Source organism: Mustela erminea, chromosome 7, assembly GCF_009829155.1.
Source record: "Mustela erminea isolate mMusErm1 chromosome 7, mMusErm1.Pri, whole genome shotgun sequence".
Lineage (NCBI taxonomy): Eukaryota > Metazoa > Chordata > Mammalia > Carnivora > Mustelidae > Mustela > Mustela erminea.
In genome coordinates this window covers 42,392,805-42,411,902 of record NC_045620.1, presented here as the reverse complement: position 1 = coordinate 42,411,902, position 19,098 = coordinate 42,392,805, and the positions used below count along the sequence as shown (strand labels likewise).

The 19,098-nt window shown below is 46.4% G+C and overlaps 1 protein-coding gene across 1 annotated transcript in view; it reads right to left on the bottom strand.

Moving 5' to 3' along the window:
• Window positions 1-6,096: 6,096 nt before the first annotated feature.
• The window catches only part of BANF2 (BANF family member 2), a 33,643-nt gene continuing 20,641 nt past the window's right edge, over window positions 6,097-19,098 (bottom strand). The window contains exons 2-3 of the mRNA XM_032353751.1: window positions 14,182-14,310; window positions 6,097-6,472 (exon numbers count right to left, since the gene is read on the bottom strand). Coding sequence (XP_032209642.1) covers window positions 6,326-6,472; window positions 14,182-14,307 — 273 coding nt within the window. The 5' untranslated portion in view covers window positions 14,308-14,310 and the 3' untranslated portion in view covers window positions 6,097-6,325. The remainder of the gene's footprint in view (window positions 6,473-14,181; window positions 14,311-19,098) is intronic.

The window sequence follows — 19,098 nt, the reverse complement described above, 5'->3', positions numbered from 1 at the left end:
CAGCAAGCTAGCTCAGGCTTGTTGGCATGATCATCCCAAGGGTACAAGAGAGCAAGCAGAAGCCTAGCCTCACAACTGTCACAGTGTCACATCTGCCATATTCTTTTGGCCAAAACAAGTCCCAAGGTTAGCCCAGATTCAACAGGAAGGGAGGTAGACTTTGCCTCTTGGCAGGAGGAGCTACAAAGTTGTGTAAGGGGTGTGGGTACAAGGAAGAGTAAAGGGTTGTTGGTTGTAAAGCAAGATCTTTCTTAGATGCAGGGAGCGAAGCTGCCCTGTTCTGGGTTATTGGCACCATTGAGGTCCCCATCCCCACACATTGCTGCCAAGCACTAATCTGGCTAAGACAGAGAGCTTGTAGGGACTCTACAGGTTCCCACAACTCACTCTCTCTGGGCCGTCTGGGTTTTTGTTTCCTCTCATGGCTCCTTCTCCTGCCCCTTCTTCTTTCCCACTCTTTTCCCCATCCACAGCTTGTTTAATCCTGACCTCCCTCTTTAACACCAAGCTCAAATGTCACCTCCTCCAAGAAGCCTTCCCTGACCACTCTCATTAATTTCCACCTCTCCTTTCTAAAAATAACAATAAATGCTCAGTGCTTCACATCTTAATACTTAGGTTTTTAGAGTTACTATGCATGAAGCTCTTGTCGGGTGCCAGGAAACTTAATCTTCACAGTTCTTGGGCAGATACTATTATCGCTATTTTACAGATGGGCAGTGAGGCCGACAGGATGACTTTCCAAAGGGTTTTATAACCAGTGGTAAGGGATGGACTGTCTTCAAAGCTAGACCTGTCCTATTCCAAAACCCAGCCTGTAGCAGGAACTATGGGCACCCCACACCCCATGCACCCTCACCTTTTACCACCCCTATGCATGCGGCTGGCCTGACCTTGAGCTGTCAATACATGACCCCCTCTCGGTGAGGTTCAATTTCCCCACGTGGCAAGTTCGAGAGCTGAGGGATTCACTTCCTGTGGGAGCAGTCCTCAATAAATGACTATTAAGAGCAGGTGTTAAGCTACCCCAGGGTGAGGTGGCTGAGTGTCTGCACTACGCTGCTCCCAGAATCCCCTGGGCAGGACTGAGGTCAGTTGCCCACAGTGAGGAGATGGAACGAACACCTTTATTGGCTGCATTCTCCTTCCTGCCACACAGCCCATTCCCCGACTGTCATTTCCTGGGAACATTCCTGAATGCACTACTTTCCTTTAGACCCTTGTCATGAGGTATACTTTTGGGACTGTGCAAGCTAAGATACACCTTCTAACAACTTGGCTGCTTTCCCCCCCATCTTCCAATCATCTCTTGTTAAGCTGTAAGCTACTCAAAGCCAGAGAAACTTGCTATTCCCTTTGCCTTTCCCTTAGCATCTAACCATGCATAGAACCTTAGACGTGGGGTGCCTGGGTGGCTCAGTGGGTTAAAGCCTCTGCCTTCAGCTCAGGTCATGATCTCAGGGTCCCACATCGGGCTCTCTGCTCAGCGGGGAGCCTGCTTCCTCCTCTCTCTGCCTGCCTCTCTGCCTGCTTGTGATCTCTTGTCTGTCAAATAAATAAATAAAATCTTAAAAAAAAAAAAGAACCTTAGACGCTCCATAAATACTAACTGAAATCATTTATTAATTCACAGATACCCTCAAACTACAGATATTGGGCTAAGAGTCGATACTCAGCCCCCTCCTTGCATATGGTTGGCTCCTGATTAAGATGCTATTCAAATCTGTGACAATTGGTAAATATTCTCAGGCACCAATCCTTTCCCAAGTCATTGAAACAACTCTCCTGTCAAGCAGAAGATAAACCTTTGACATGGCTGAGGACACATGTGCCCTCTTGTGTCCTTGAAAATGCCTTTGGGGATCAGTGGCTGATGGGACCCTATAAGATCCCGGTCAAAATCTAATTTTTACTGCTTGTCCTTTCTTATCCACTCATCTCCCTAACGAGTGTATAATGTACAGTGTCCTGTACTCATATGGTGGAACAGAATGGGATAAGCTGATAGCTGGGCTCGCTTCCAGCTCAGAGTTATGAATTCTTTCCCAAGTGTCATGGGATGACCAAGCACTCAGGGGGTCAGGCTCAGAGGAGAGCCCAAGAACAGAGACAGAGATTCTACTCTGAACCATGTATCTAACACATACTATTTCAAGTAGTCCAACCTTCAAGGCAGAGTAATCACCTTCCTGCCCCCGTTTTATGGGTAAAGAAACCCTACTTATCCTGAGTAGCTTACTCAGGATAAGGTGCTGGTTGGCAGAGCTGGTATTCACAGCTGTGCCTGGCTACCTTCAGAGGCAATATTCTTTCACCCACCCTGGACTGCTGTTCCACTGAAAGGTTTGGTTGGGTTTTAATGCAGCACTGTTTGCCAGGGTGAAGACATGTGTTAGGCTAGAAGGAATGTATCAGTTAGACATTGTTGCATAGCAAAATGTCCCAAACATTAGTGGCTTTGCATAGCAATCCTTTATTCCTGCTCACACATCTGTGAGTTGGCTGAGGGTTGGCTGATTTAGGGTGGGCTCTGCTGGGCAACTTTCCATCAAGCTGCAGGTCTGGCTGGCCTCAGGTCCTTGCTGCCAATTGGGCTCACATCAGTTTCACTGGGGTTCATTCTAGGACCCTGAAGGGGCAGAAGTTATCCAAGGAGCTAGCTCTTCTTCCAACGTTGACAGAGATATGAGAGAGCAAGTGGAAATGTACAATGAAGCTCAGAACTGGCATGCTGCCATTTCAAATTTATACTATTGGCCAAAGCAAATCATGGTCAAGTCTAAGTCAAGGGACTGGGAGTTATTCTGCCTCTAGTGGGAGGGACTGCAAAATCACATGACAAAGGTGGAAAATACAGGAGGGTGAAGAATTGGGGCCAATAATTTTATTTATGAGAAAAAAATCAGCACAGGAGAATGAATGGATGATGGGGAGCATTCCTAATGTCTGTAGAGAAAATTATGGGGAACAGGATTCATCCTCAGTGTCCCTCCAGTTACACTACACAAAAAACATGTACCCTGGTTTTCAGTTATCTGTGCTAGGGTCCCCTGTTGAGGCTCCTTAACGTTGGAAGCCCATCTCCTCCAAGTTTCTCATTTTCCTAATCTTCCTATGTGATCCTAGACATCAACCTGATTAAAGGGACAAATTTCAGCAATATGGGAGGTGTGTGAAAATGGAGGGAAGAAAAAGGCTACTTCCCACTTTCCTTTCCCTAGAGCCAAAAGCTCTTGTCTTAGAAAATGAGTAACTTTGGGGTACCTGGGTGGCTCAGTCAATTAAGCATCCAACTCTTGGTTTCGGCTTGGGTGCTTAGAGTCTAATCTGCTTCAGATTCTCTCTTCCTCTCCCACTGCCCACCCTCCCCCACCCCACATTTGCACGTTCATGCATGAGTGCTCTCTCTCAAATAAATAAATAAATAAATAAATAAATAAATAAATAAAATCTTAAGAAAAGAAAATGAGTGACCTCTAAGTCTCACGACTATCTCAGTAGGGAATTAATGCAAGGATGGGCTGTACAGGAGAGAGCAAGAGAAGGGCTCTGGATGGTCAGAACCTGAGGCCTTAGGAGATGGAGCTTTTTAAGTCTTTGGGCCAGCCAGTTGGCTCTCCTTGGGGACAACTAGAGAAGCAGAGCTAGAAAGAGTTAAACAGACCCCAATGGAAATATCCCAGTCATATCATGAACCTAGGAAATCTAACACTTGTAAAGCATACAGGGAAGAAGCATTGAATCAAACTGATGACTGTGGTCTTGATTAGTGCTATCACCAAATATTTCTGCTGCTTCTGAGCTCAGAAGAGTCCTTGACCCTTGGCAGTTAGGTTTGACCATGTGAGTTGCTTTGTTGTTTTGTTCATGATAAAATGTGAACAAATGCTGCTTTGTTCACAGTGAAATGTGAGCATATGTGGAATATATCACTCTGGGTAGAGGCTTTGAAATATAGTGTGTAATCCACCATGGCACCTTGCCACCACTGTGGTACTCATAGAAGCATTTTTTTTAAAGTTTTATTTATTGAAGTAATCTCTATAACCCACATGGGGCTCAATCTCATGATCCCAAGATCAAGAGTCCCACACTCTTCTGGCTGATCTAGCCAGGTACCTCAAGCATGTATTGAAAGAGAATTTCCATCTACCTAACCATCAGAGTGATTACAATGGACAGAACTCTCCTGATGGCATATACTTGATATGAAGCCTAAAAGGGAAATTAACATTTGCTGGCTAAATCACTGAGCTTTGGAGGATTGTTTGTTAAAGCAGCGTAATCTGACCTATTCTGACTAATATAATCACCCAACTCAACCAACAGAGAAGTGTATCAAAACAAAGAATTCAGGAGTGACAAAGCCAGGTATAAAATAATATACCAACAAGGGTTGATGATAAGCTCATAAACATACAACTAAGACTGAACAACTGCAGGGATTACGTTTATGGGAAGCATATAAATGTTACAAACCTTGACAAACTAAAAATAATATTAAAGCCAATTTTAAAAAATGAGAAGTAAGAGTGCTAATTTCTTTTTTACTCTTATTTCTCTTTTTAAAAATGGAAATTTATACCATCTAATACTGAAAAACAGAGTTTAAAATATACCTAATGACACTCACCCCTCTCTTACTACTTTTTACACTTGGAAGAAATTTATTTAGAAAGTACTATATCTAGTAATGAAGAAAAAAATTCAATGAAGTTCAATTAATTCTCTCAGTTCCACTTTTCTTTCTTCTGTTGAAATAAAATTAAATTCTAGCAATTTGCCTTAAGTTGGGTTTTTCTAGAACCAGACTGAGACTAAAATTGACTATTTCCTAGAGGGGTGTGCCCAGGTACCCCTGGTAGCAGAGTGGGAGGGGAAGAAAGCAAATGCCTAGAGGTGTGAAAAGGGCAGGGGGCCACTGTGGGCAGCTGGGCTTAACACCACAGGGAAGCTGGGAGATACCACCTGAGAGCTGTCCCACGCAAAGCACAAGGAAGCTGAGGCATTTAGCCATCAACTTCCACCCATGACCGGGTATTAACTCCCAGGCACTTCCTCCTTGCCCTGTGCCTGGGTGGATCCCCACTCCTACAGCCAGAGGTCCTTGTTGGCAGAGGCTACTCAGTTGCTTGCTGAGGGAAGTTACTGGGCACTGTTATAACAGTGAATGCCAAAGGATATGGGGTCATGCACCCACAACATCTGCCAACATTTTCTTGAATTTATAAAGCCTGTATAATGGATTCATCTCAACTGAATTATGCTAAGTGAAAGAAGCCACTCTTAAAAGGTAACATATTGTGTGATTACATTTATTTGGCTTTCTGGAAATGTCAAAACTATTAGGACAAAAACCAGATCATTGGTTGGGAAGGGTTGGGGAGGGGCACAGGGATGACTACAGGGGGGCATTAGGGAACTCTTTGGGGCATAGGAAGTGTTCTCCGTCTTGATTCTGGAGGTGGTCATGGGACAATGCATTTGTCAAAAGTCATAGAACTACATACCTAAAAAGGGCAAGTTTTGGTGACTATAACTTATATCTCAGAAACCTAACTACAATGCTCTGAAAAATATGTCTGCTGTATTAGTTGCTGTTTCAAGAAAGTTTAATTTTCTTGAGGACTTAATGACTTGCTTCTAAAAATAGAAGAAGGCAGAAGTGATATAAGGTGAGTCAGAGACTGGGTCGTAAAAGGCACTGTGGCTTCTTGCTTGCTCTCTTACTCCCTCTTGGGTGAACCACTCTGAGGAAAGCTAGATGCCACACCGTGAGTAGCCCTCTGGAGAGCCCCATGTAAGGCGCAGCGGAGGACTTGAGTCAACAGCCATGTGAGTGCAATGACTTGAAGTGGATCCTCCGGCCCTAGTCAAACCTTCAGATGACTGCTGCCCAGCTGCCCAGCTTGTGGGAGACCTGGAGACAGAGCCACCCAGCTAAGCCACTCTCAGGTTCCTGGCCCTAAGAGGCTGTGTGAGGTAAAATTGTTTGGTTTAAGCCTCCTTGCTTTGGGTTCACATGCTATGCAGCAACACATAGAACCAATACACCAGCTTAAAACTTAATCTCCACTTTAAAATAAAAGTTTGATTTATATAAATTTATGCCTGAGATGTTTGGCATGCATGGGAGGTGAGTGACAGTTGTTTCTGGGTTGGAAATTTGGGGGCCCATCGTCTTTAGCCTGTCCTCTTTTATCTTCGTGAACTACTTTGTATAATGAACGTATAGCACAGTTAAACACAAAAATAATGACCCCAAGCCTGGGTGCCAGTACAGAGTGCGCCATTTACCCAGGCATCAGAGCAAAGAGGTGTGTGTCTAGAGGAAGCAGGAGCACCACTCCTTCAGACAGTGAGAACTCTCCTGGGCCTCACACTCGGTCGCGCCGCAGCAACAGATAAGCCACTTCTGGAACTCTGCTTCGTTCTTATGCATCAGAAGGAACTGTCCCAAGAGGATGTAAGCCTGTGGGGCCGGGGAGAGGCAGGGAGAAAAATGGGAAAGGTTATAATAAACCTGTTCAGAGTTGCTCTTCTCCCACACCAGGACTCACGTGAACATGGAAGGAAGGGGCACAGATCAGGTTTGAGGGCCAAGGACAGCACCTGGGTGATGGGGATTCTGGGACTGGACCTTGGTGAGATGGGAAGCCAAGTGAAATGCAGATCTCTTGGGTTGGGGTTGGGAGGTGGTGTGTTCTGCCTGGGGTAAACCAGAATCTGTCTTTCTCAACTTTAATGAGTGTATAAATCATGTGGGACCTTGTTAAAAGGGAGGTTCTGACTCACGAAGTCTGGAGGGGCCTGGAAGTCTGCATTTTGAACATGTCCCCAGCTGGTGCTGGTCCAGGAACAACATTTTGAGTAGCAACAGCCTAGCATACACCATTCTAATCCCTGATCTAACATTTCTCTCTCTCTCTCTAAATCAATCTCTCTCTTTTTAAGATTTTAAGTAATCTCTCCATCCAACGTGGAGCTCAGACTTAACAATCCCAAGATCAAGGGTGGCATGCTACACCAACTGAGCCAGCCAGCACCCTTAGTATTTCTTCTTGACACACACACACATATGCACACACATGCATGCACACAAGAAGAGGACTCAGAGATGCTCCCCGCCCCATTGCTTTCTCAGGTCGATCTTGCAGAGTTTCTAACTCTCATCACTGTTGACATTGTGGATAATTTTGTGCTGTTGGGGTGGGGTGGGGACTGTCCTGTGCATCACAGCGAGTTTAGCCACATCCACAATCTCTACCCTTTAGATGCCAGCCCCCCAAATGGTGATGGTCATAACCGCCTCCAGACACTGCCTCATGCCCCCTTAGGGACAAAAGCTCCTTCCACCAAGAGCTGCTGCATGTGGGACTGGTAGATGAAGGGCATCTTAACACCAATTTGTTCTTGCAAACCAGCTGTGTGACCGCAGGCAACTCCCGGAAGCTGAAGCGAGGACCCCGAGAATCCAGGTTTCAGTTTCTGCATCGCTTTAAAGCCACACAACGTGCCCTGCCCCACCTTGCAAAGTGAACGACGTGGATTCAATGTGAGAAACTAAGGAGACTGTTCTGGAATGCTCAGCCCGTGGGACGGGCATGGAACCTAACATGTGATAAACCTCGCCCATCCTTCCCTTCTGAAGAGTCTGCGTGTGTGAAAAAATGTAAGTAATATTAAGTATACCAGGACTGATAGCTCTTCGGGATTCTCTCGTTTTGTAACTACTACTCTTCAGCTTTTCACTGGTCTTTTGATAATCTTATCACATGATTACTGACTAGGAGCAAGGGCTACCTGGGGAAAGGGACATCCAAGACCGCATGGCCACATACTGACCCAGTTGCTCACTAAGTGGCGAAGCCTGGAGATTTAAGGTCACATAAATGCCCGTCTCTCGTGGCTGGTTTGGGGGCTCTCCAGCCTGGAGGGAGTGAGAACCAGTGTCCTCGCCTGCCGTCCTGGGCCTTCTCCAGGAAAACCTGCTGCTGTCTGTTTACTTTCAGTTACATAAAACAAAGCAAACTTCATCTTAACCAAAGGGAACATATTTTTCTTTTAAAAAAAGAAATTAAACGCTGAATTGCAGTTGTAAAATGTACCCAAGCTGTTGGAGCTTGGGGTTTCTTATTTTTAGTCATGGTCCAGTTGTTGAAAAGATTTAAAATAAAACATCCAGGTTGTCATGGTCGCTTTCAAGTGCTCTTTGAATCGTCTTTCTAGAAAAGCCGTATTGTTGCTTAGAACAATCTCATTTTACATCATCAGTATCCTCGTATTTTCAGTGGTGATTTTATGGAGATGTTTTTTAACTCAACGTTGGAAAAAAAAATTTTTTTTTTTTTTGGAAATTGGAAAAAAAAAACATTTATTGAATGTTAATTGAGCCAGGTGCCCCAGTAGGTGTGGGGGTGGAGGTTGCAGACGTGGATAACAGGATCAAGGAGCAAGGTGGCTCTGTACAGGGAGAAAAAAACATCAGTGATGATGATAAGTAATAGTAATAATGATAATAGTAAGTGGCCCGTGAATGCCTTTGACAGGCTCCAGACCCCTGGCACGTTTTAACCTTGTCCCATTCTCCAGATGGGGGTCACTGAGAATCCGAGAGGTTGATATCTGTCTTCCTGAGCTCCATGCTTGCCCATCCTGACCATCTGCATCTGGCCTCGGAGGCCCTGCTGCTGGCATCAGCTGGCTGGGTGATCAGAGCCTCTCCAACCCCATCAGCCTCAGCAGCCAGGAAGCCAGGGAACACATGACATACAGGACCAGAGGCAAATTTTCCAGGAACGCTACAGGAAGAAGGCTCTCTGGAACTAAGTTGCCACCTGACTGTCCCTCGTCCACTCACGCTGCCACCCTCCAGTGGTGGGGATGAAAAGTTAGCCTGTTTCAACCCTGTTCCCAAGGGAGGCCATCGTCATGGTCCCGATGCCCAAAGCCTGTTCTGTTTCTCCTCTGGCTCCAGCAAGCAAGCCCCTAACCAAGGAGGAGAAAACCCCCCACCTCTCCCTTCTTGGACCAAAGCTCACAAAAATCTGGCTGCGGGGAGGGTGACGCAGAGATGTGGAAATGTTGAGTAGACGTGGTTACCCCCACCACCCTGGACAGAGGTCCCCTTGGCCTAATGCTCTGCTGTGGCCATCTTGAAGCCCTCAGTAGAGGGACCAAGGGACCTTGTATCTTCCTGTAGGGTTAGCTGGCTGGGCCTGGTTCATGCCAGTGAAAATTTTCTGTCTTCACCGTGACACCTGGACTTTTCTTTTCTTTTCTTTTCTTTTCTTTTGGTCACTGTTTTCTTATTGGCATAAAGCTGACACTCATTTGTTTCCTTGACACCCTGCAGGTTTCACAAGGGGTTGTACCTTCCGTCCATCACATGACCTTTGCAAACACATCCATGGTCTTAGCCATTGTTGACTCTCCGGCTTCTCCGACACGTCTGCCTGCGCTGCCAGCTCTTCCAGGCCTAGAGTCAGTACACTTAGGTGGCCACAAGAATTTGTTGTGGGATTGATGACTCTCTTTTCTTCTAACCGGATGCTGGCTCTTCAGCCTTCACCACCGCTGGTAGCCAGGGACAATCTTGAAAATCCAGTATTTCTCAATCGTTTCTGGTTTAAAACTCCTTGTCTCTAGGGAAAATGTTTGATCTGATGCAGGGCTTGCCTCTTCTTCTTTCTTCTCCATGTCTCCCTGGGCTTTATGTACACTAAAAAATTATTTTCTAACTAAAATTCAGCTTTTATGAAGGAGGACCCTGATTTCATCTGGCAATCCTAGGTGGGGTAACCCAAAAGTTGCATGACTGTCTCCTTGCAGGGTCCAGACATCGGGACTACCCCCACCACCCCCAGACATTGTCTGCCCAGATGCATATATCACTGCTTTCACCCGGAGAGACTTTGAGCAAGTCATGTGGCCACTCTGTGCCTGTTTCCCCATCAGTAAAACAGTATATATGCCTTATAGGATTTTCTGAGGACAGAGCCTGACATACAACAAACATCATGCACAAATTCTGCTGTTAGGAGAGCCTTAGGGAGCAGGTGGGCACCCAGAACACATACCCCTCCCCCATCTTCCAACTATCTTTCAGGAGGAAGATTCGGGCTTAAGGATAGAACTTTCTAACATCTTCAAAGAATATTGAACCAAACCAGATTCTCTGGATTGGATGACTTCAGGGTTCTCCTCCCTGTTATGCACCCTCTCCATAGGGCACTGTTCAAAGTCCCTGAATTTACTGAGTGCCTGGAAATTCACTTGTCCCTGGGCAGGGTTTTCACGGGGAAAAGAGGAGCACAAAGATCATAGAACCATCCTGGGCTTCATGGGAAACATGGGAGAGCCCCAAAGGCAAGCGGTGTCTCTCTAGCATAATGAGTGTGGGTTGTGTGTGGAAAGAATAGTCAACAGGACAGATGTCCCAGCAGGGGGTCCTATTGAATACTCAGTGTTCAGTAGCACAACCTTGTTAGGCTGGGGTGGGCATGCGGAAGGAAGGCTTTCTTCCTGGAGAAGGTTCATCGCGAATGGAGTCCTGGAGGGGGTGAATGTCCATTTCAAGAGAGGCCTGCAGGCAGGTGGTCCCATCTGTGTTTGTGCTTCATGGACTGTCTGGCTTGGGTGTGGAGTGGGTTGGGGAGCGGAATATAAGACAGAGCTAGAGCCAGGCCATGGAAAGCCTCTTGAACGCCTTGTGCACCAACGTATTTTCCCTTCCAGGTCATTCCGTTGTCTCTTCAGGCCCTTCTGCTGTTAAGTCTAGACCAACACCTTAATATGAGCCAGCCACATATATAATTTTTAGTTTTCCAGGAGCCACAGGAAAAGGGGGGGCAATGAAGCAGGTGAAATTCGTTCTGATAATATGCTTTATTTTCTCCCACATTTTTAAAAATAAAATTTCAACATGTAATCAACAACAACAACAACAAAATTACAACTTTGCCTTGGGAGGGGTATTTTAAAATCTTAAATCTTTGAAATCACAGTATGTAATTTATATGTATAATACATCTCTATTCAGACAGGTGTTCCGCAGGTACCAATGGCCACTGGCCACCGTAGCAGACAGCAGAGATCTAGATTCTCAGAGATCTAGATCTACCAAGGCTGACTGCCCGGGAGCAGGGCAGGCACTAAATCCCTCAGACAGAATGCAGCCAAATTTTTGACTGTCAAGGTCCGGAAGAGACTTGGGTGAATCCACAGAAGAAGCAATAGTTTTCAAAGTCATAACAAAGCTGGGGGAGGGGACAACTGGACCTCAGCAGAGGCCCACAAAGACGAAGGATAGATAGCAGGAGACCCAGAAAGCTGTCCCTCCCTAAGGTCTCCTGCACGCAGAGTATAAAAATCCAGGAGCTCAGAGGATTCTAGGCCAGTGAAACAGCTTACTAAAATGTTACTAAAATGGGGGATATATGTCATCACACATTTGTCCAAACCCACAGAAACTCTGTGAGTGAACCCTAATATAAGCTACGGACCCTGGCTGATTACGATGTGCCAATGTAAGTTCTTTGATGGTGATAGATGTACTACTCTGGTAGGGGTATGGCTCATGAGAGAGGATGTTCATGTCGGTGGGAGACAAGGGGGTACATGAGAAATCTCTGCATCTTCAGCTTCATTTTGCTGTGAAGCTAAAACTGCTCTAAAATAAAAGTCTAAAAAAATATAAAAGCACCTGCATTTTTATATGCTGAATCTGAGACCCTTTCCCTGCAGGATCTGCCTGTCCTGGAGGCTCTTCCTGCTGGCCCTATGCACTGACCAGTTCTCACCGCAAAGCACTTGTTCAAGTGCTTTGTTCAAGTGGCTTCTTTGTAGAAGCCACATCGGGTCTCCTGGATCCTTTCACAGGTTCAGCCAGGCTCCAGCCCAAACAGAGTCTTACCACTGAATCCCAGGGTAAGCCCCCTCCCTGCCGTGGTAACCACTGGGACCCAGGTCTTCCTGTGTGGTTTGTGAACACGCAATCTACTGCCATTCTTGTCCTCACCTGGGGCTTTGATCAAGACACTAACTCTGAGGAGTTGTTTCTCCTTTGTGAAGTGGAGATAAGGAACCCCTAATCTCATTCGCAGGTGTGTCAGGGGCTCAAAGCAAAGGAGAAAGGTGAAATCCCCTACGTGAGTGCTTGAAATTAGCGACCCTAGGAATGAGTAAGGCCTGGAGGTGGTGTGCTGGTCACCTTGCTCACCAGCAGGTCATGAACGTGAGAGGGGCCTGGCCACGCACAGGCAAACAGTTTCCTCTTCTCTACAGCTGAGACTCTGTGTATTAAGTTCTGGGATGCCTGAAATTTACCCATTATTCATTCATTCCTTTATCTTAAATATGCTTTTTGCCCCCCCCCCCCATAATCCTCATTTTAAACACAGTGAGGCTGGAAAAGACAAAACTCTAGGGATAGAAAACAAATCAGTGATTGTCAGGGGTTGAAGGTGGGGACTATGAAGGGCACAGAGGGCACAAAGGAACATTCTGAAGTGCTGGGATTGCTCCGTGTCTCGGTTGTGGTAGTGGGTTCATGACCGCATCCATTTGTCAAACCTTGCAGAACTGTGTCCTAAAAAAGGTGAAATTCATGAAATTCACTGCGTGTGAACAAAAATATTTCTAAGAGGCTGAGTCTGGCTGAACAACAGCAAAAAACAAAAATCAAAAACCAAAAACCAAAACAAAAACCAACATTAAATCAAAGCAGGAGAAGCCAGAACAATGGGGTACCTCTGAGACTGGGGGATGGCATTGGTGGGGGAGAGACACAAGGCGATCATTGGGCATTCTGGAGGTATCCAATCACTGAATCTGGGGGTGCCTCCATGAGTTCATATACATATATATATAATATATATATATATATAAATACATACATACTTATACATATACAAATATATACACTTACATTAAAAAATACGTGTGTGTGTGTGTGTGTGTGTGTATGTAAAAATGCACTGAACCGGACCCTTCATATCAATGTTGGTGCATTACACCACAATAGAAAAGAAAAAGAGACACTCAGGTCCTTCAAAAAAGGAATTGTTAATTTAAAATGCCTTCCCTAACCAGCCTTGCTTACTTCACTACCTGCTTGGGAAGGGTCCCGGCTCCTTTATCTGAGAGGAAAGAATCCAATCTACCTCAGCCATGGAGCTCCAGCTTTCTGGCAAAACCACCCAGTGGATATTAATGGGCCCGTGGATTGGGGTGATATTCAGAATGTTTCAAAACTGGTATTAAGCAGTGGTTCAACCAGACAACTAGAGGCCCAGTAGTTCAGAGGCCCCCTGGAAACAGCTGGGCACGGGGTAGGTGCACACCTTCCTGATCGTCAGCCATGCGGGCAGCAGTTCCCAGCCTCATCAGGCATTTCCGCAGCATCTCCCCGCACCACAGTATAGACTGACATTAGAAACCGGAGGGAATTTAAAAAAAAAAAAAAAAGAAAGAAAGAACAAAACCGGAGAGGAGCAGAAGGAGCTGTGGGCGAGATCTCTCGACCAAGCGTGCAATGCTCCGCGTGAATTCGCATCCGCCTGTGTGTGTGCTCACTCTCCTTGGAACTCTTGGGTTCTTCATTCTCTCCTAAAGTTCCATCAGCTTTAAGAGCACCATTAAAAAAACAAATAACTACATAGAAAAGAATGTTCGGATTCCACTGGATACCCCTGAGGCCATTCTTGGGCTGTGAGTGACCTCTTAGAACAATTGACATCCTCTTACTCTGGTGTAGACCCCAGTTTGCGGTTAGTCCACCTGCCGTTGCCAAGCTGATGCCCTGGTAGGGCAGGTGAGAACCCCATGAGCCTCTTCCTGGAGGTAGGAAGTGTAGGCAAATCATCCAACCGGACAGCTCAGCCCCAGACTCTGGCGGCTGGCTCGCTTCTGTTGACCTCTGAGTGTTTGAAAACCAAGAGAATCAAGCCCAGCCCAGCTGCTCTGAGCCAAAGCCATTCAATTTGCTCATCATCTACTGGCCCTCAGGGCTGTCCAAACATGAGGGGTCGGTAGTGTTGAAGCAAGTGGCGCTCTGCCAAGTGGCGGCTTTGCTCTGTGATGGCCCCTTGAAGGGACACATAGCTGTGACTGCCATCTGGCAGTGCTAGGGGAAGGGAGGCCGGAGAGCAAAGCTGGGGCAATAAGAAAAAAATGAATTACCTTGTTGAAACCTTTGGTGACCAAATTGATTGCAAGCTCACGGCTGATCCCGTCCACCCAGGCAACATCCTTTTCTCCAATGGGTTCAGAGAGGAAGGCTCTCAGCCTGGGAGACATGTGATCCATCTTCTGTAACAGCAGTGGGAGAACAGGGTTAGGTGGTGGCTGGCTGCTCACAGTGAGGGGGGACGCTGGGAGACTGCCCTCTGAGGGATGGGGGCAACAGATGGAAGGTTTCCTTCCACCACCCAGTATGTATTGGGGACTTAGGGATGTCAGCGGCCTAAAGTCCTCAACACATCCTTGCCCTAAAGTCCTCAACACATCCATTCCCACCTGGATGGGCTGAGAAATGTACAATCATGGCCCCGGATGAGTCCAGTTAATTCCACCAAAGAGGTGCATTTAATGCTAAGAACTGAGATGGGTTTATCTCTGCTGCTCTTCCCATCCTCCATGCTTAAAGGAACATTGCTTCTTGAGAGCAGAATTGCGGCTGGAGAAATGAAGATATGTTGGTCAAAAGGTACCAAGGTTAGTTACATGGAATGAATACATTCTGAACATCTAATATACACCTCTGTAATAATAGTTAACAATAATGTATCACATGCTTCAAAATTTCTAAGAGGGCAGATTTAAATTACATCTCCCCACACGCACATACGAAAAAGAATACCTATGTAGAACTAATGGATAAGTTGTTGAGCTTGATCATGGTGCTCTTTTCGGTGTCTCTATGTCAATCAAATTGCACACCTTAATATAAACAATTTCTCTAAGTCTAAGATATCTCAATAAAGTGGTCTTAAAGAAAAAAAAAAAGAAATAATTGCTCCTCTTCGCTAATTAACCCACCTCCTCTCTTTACTATTTTTCATACTTTTAAAAAGATTTTATTTATTTATTCATGAGAGAGAGAGAGGCAGAGGGAGAAGCAGGCTCCCCACTGTGCAGGGATCCCGTCGCGGAACTCGATCCCAGGAGATCATGACCTGAGTGAAGACAGAGGCTTAACCATCTGAGCCAGCCAGGCACCCTCTTTTTCATATTTTTATTTTAGCATTTATCACACTCTGTAATGGTTGTTTAGTGACACATAACAGAAAATGCTTCAACTGGATCAAACATCAAAGAAGACCTTATATATCTCCAAAGCCCAAGGGTAATGATGGGTATGGTACAATCTGGGCCACAGCTCCACTATCTCTGATTCTTTCAACTTTTCCTCCTTGTGTTGGCTTCGGTCACAATTGGTTCCCCTCATGGTAGCGAAATGGTTGCTTCAAGACTTATATTCCCCAACACCCTAACCCAGAAGAAGGAGGAAAGAGAGAGAACGTTGTCTCCGAGGCACTCCAAGCAGAGCCCCATCCAGTCCTGAAGGTCTGCATAGGGTCACCAGTGTGAATTTAGTGTTGGCAGTACACTCTGGTCCTGGATCTGGGAGGGGAGTTAGCTTTCTTTAAACCATACAAGCTGTGAGATCAAGCGTAGTTACAGAACAAAATCAGGATTATTATCTGGAGGAGGGGAGATGAGTGTTAAACAGTGACTGTAACATCCTCCTATTGTTTACCCTTTTGGTAATCCAACATCTGTACACACTCCTTATGCTACATAATCATCAGAAATACCCACACTTGGCTAATGTAGACTCACCTCCTCCCCCAGTGGGTGAAGCCCTATGACTCATCCCTTACTGGACTTGGGTTCAAGTTCATATTTTCTGGAAGATGCTTCATACTCTCTATCATGTCTGGAAGTAGCAACTCATAGGATGGTAAACTATGAACTAAATTCTGAATTTCACTACCATCAATATAGTCAGTAGGGTGGTGGTGGTGGGGGGGGACCCAGTACATCTGCAATAAGAATTTCCAGAAGGGGAATTCTCCATTTGGAGAAGTCGTCCATGGGAAACACTTTCAGGTGTCATTGGCCAAAGGTACATGCAGTCTTGAGGAAATATTGGGGATTCCTTACCATGATAGTAAAACAAGTCCCTCAGTCAGCCAAGATTTTGGTCCCCCGCTCTGTGTTTGTGTGTAGCTGCCCTGTCCATTGCCTAGCCAACATCTTAGTGGGCATGTGTCTTTCAAGGAGAGTCATTGCTTTAACGACAGATTTTCTGGTGGATACAAGTTCAAGGGTTGCCCTGTGGGATGGGCAATTTCAGACATTGCTTGGTCGCTTTCTTTGGCAAATCAGCATTCTTAAGAATCTACTGGATCTCTTCCATTTAAGTCTGTGAGCTGGTAGTTGGTCTCAGGTCAGAATCCTTAAGCAACAGGGCTCTGTGCCTTGCCCACTGCCCTGCTCCACAGATTAGTGGCATCTTCTTTCACCTCTGATATGAAGGTACCCCACATTGTCTTCCTGCCCCCCCCCCAGGTGTATCCACAGTGAGTGAGCTGTCCCCTTCACCAGGCTTGAGGTACCTAAGACAAGATGCTCCATAGAGACCTGGGGACACTGTTTTTCCAGAGCCCTGATCTTTTCTCTTGCTGAGCCACCTGAATTGCTGCCTGTGTTCTAACTTTAGCCAGTTACATCAGCTTTTTTGACCCAGCGGGGCTTGCTCATCAAAGTCTAGTCACTTCGGACCACAGGCCACAGGCAGAAAGGCCCTCTCTCAGCAAGCTGTGTTTTTATTCCTCCCCGTTTTCAAATGGGCTACCCGCCTCCTACATTTGAGTCTCCCAGGGCCTTTGTTATTTTTTTAAGATTTTATTTATTTATTTATTTTATTTGAGAGAGAGCATAAGTGGGGTGGAGGGGCAGAGGGAGAGGGAGAAGAAAGCAGAAAGTTGGGCGCCTGCGTGGCTCAGTGGGTTAAGCCGCTGCCTTCAGCTCAGGTCATGATCTCAGGGTTCTGGGATGGAGTCCCGCATTGGGCTCTCTGCTCAGCAGGGAGCCTGCTTCCCTTCCTCTCTCTCTGCCTGCCTCTCTGCCTACTTGTGATCTCTCTCTCTGTCAAATAAATAAATAAAATCTTAAAAAAAAGAAAAGAAAGCAGAAAGCTCCCCGCCGAGCAGGGAGCCCCATGCAGAGCTCAATCCCAGGATTCTGGGATCATGACCTGAGCTGAAGGATGATGCTTAGCCCACTGAGCCACCCAGATGCCCTGAGTCTCCTAGGACCTTAACAAAGACTGCTGGAGGCACCCAACATCCTGAGTATTTTCCACCAATTCTCTCCAAATGTCCTATCTCTCTATGCATAGGGTCTGTATCCCAGGGTAAAATGGGGAGAAGCAGCTATTTTGCTAGCCTGGGATCAGCGTCTTCCTAGTAAGGACATTTTGCTGCTCTCCATGTGAATACTTCTCCTCAGCCGAAACATATTTGAGGTTTTCTAATTGTAGCATCCCCTTCTTGGTAGCAAACCCTGGGTCAGGTTGGACAGTTTGTAATTCAAGGAAGAAAAAAGTCCAGTTCAAACTGGCTTATGCAGTAAGGAGGTCTTATTAACAACCACCACCAAGAAGTCCAGAGGTGGCTCACATGCTTGATCAAGGCTCCAGCTTGAGTTCCCTGCAACTCTCTTGGCTCAGCCTTCCTTTATAAACAGGCTCAATCCTCAGCTTGACTCCTTCGTGGTAATAACCGGGCTGTAGCTGGACCCGGCATCACTTTTGCAAGGCACGACCCCCCTCCCTCAAAGGAAAACTATTTTTTCCTAGAAGCTGTCAATGAATGCCATCTCCAGCACAGATCTTCATATGCCAAGCCCCGATATATGTCCTAGCTCTGGATCAGAAGGCAAGTCAATGACCTACAGAACACGTCGGCTGCAGGGGTGGGAATGCAGCACAAAGTTGGGGTAGTTGCCCTGGTATGGGGGTAGTTACCCCAAACCACGATACAGGACAAGGCCAGGAGAGCAACCACATATGCCCCAGTAGGTCATGAGGACCACAGCCTCATCACAACAACACCCTTTGCTCCCCAGCCCCACTCCAGCCTGGCACAGAGCAAGCACTCCCAAGACTTATGTGACTGATCCATCCATTGCTTTCAGATGCCTCCAGTGCTGGTCCCCTCACTGCTCCCACACTCCCAAATCTCCACGCCTAAAGTCTGGCTCCCCTCATAAGCCTTCCTGCCCCCAGGGACATTTTGTGACACTTAGGGACACAAACTCTCCAAGAAGTGATCAATCTGAAGGCACTGATGGTAGGAGCCAGGGGGCATCTGAGGAAAGAGACCTTGATGTGTCAGCCGGTTTGAGGAAAGGGAGTGTAAGGCATGATCGGTTGTTCAGGGACCCCAGTACAGCAGGTCTCAAATACACAGATGTGTGAGCTGTGAAGATACTCTTATGGGGGAGGGGCATCCATCTCTCCAGCAGCTAAATATGAAGATCTCTCTTAATCTGTGAAAACATGCTAATGGGTGAGCTCTGTAGCCCCCATCACCTCCTGGGACGAGGAGTCAGGATTGGGGGTCCAGTTCAGGGCTAGGCTAGAGGAGATCAGGGTTTCTGAGAAGGAGGAAGAGCCCCAGAGTGTCCTGGGTTCACCGGCTTTGCCGGGGGAAAATTCCATTTGCTATCCGCGTTGGCCATCTGTTAAGTTAAACATTTCTGCCCATTAAAAGAATAAATGGAAACTCCAACATTGCTATCAATGCAGCAGCAGCATCAAAGACAGGTAACGATTAGCAACACCTTGTGTGTATTTGCTTTTCTCACACACCTGATCTCGCTCTGATCCTTCGAACACTCTGGAGCATAGACAGCAGCAATTTTTACCCTCCTGAAGATACCCTGAATAGAGGCCTTCACATTCATTAGGATGCCTTTTTCTGTGGCAGTGGTTCTCAGCTGGGGGCAAATTGTACCTCCCCGCTCCAAACTCCACAAACATTTGGCAATCTGTCTGGAGACACTTAAGGTTGTCAAAACTGAGGGAGG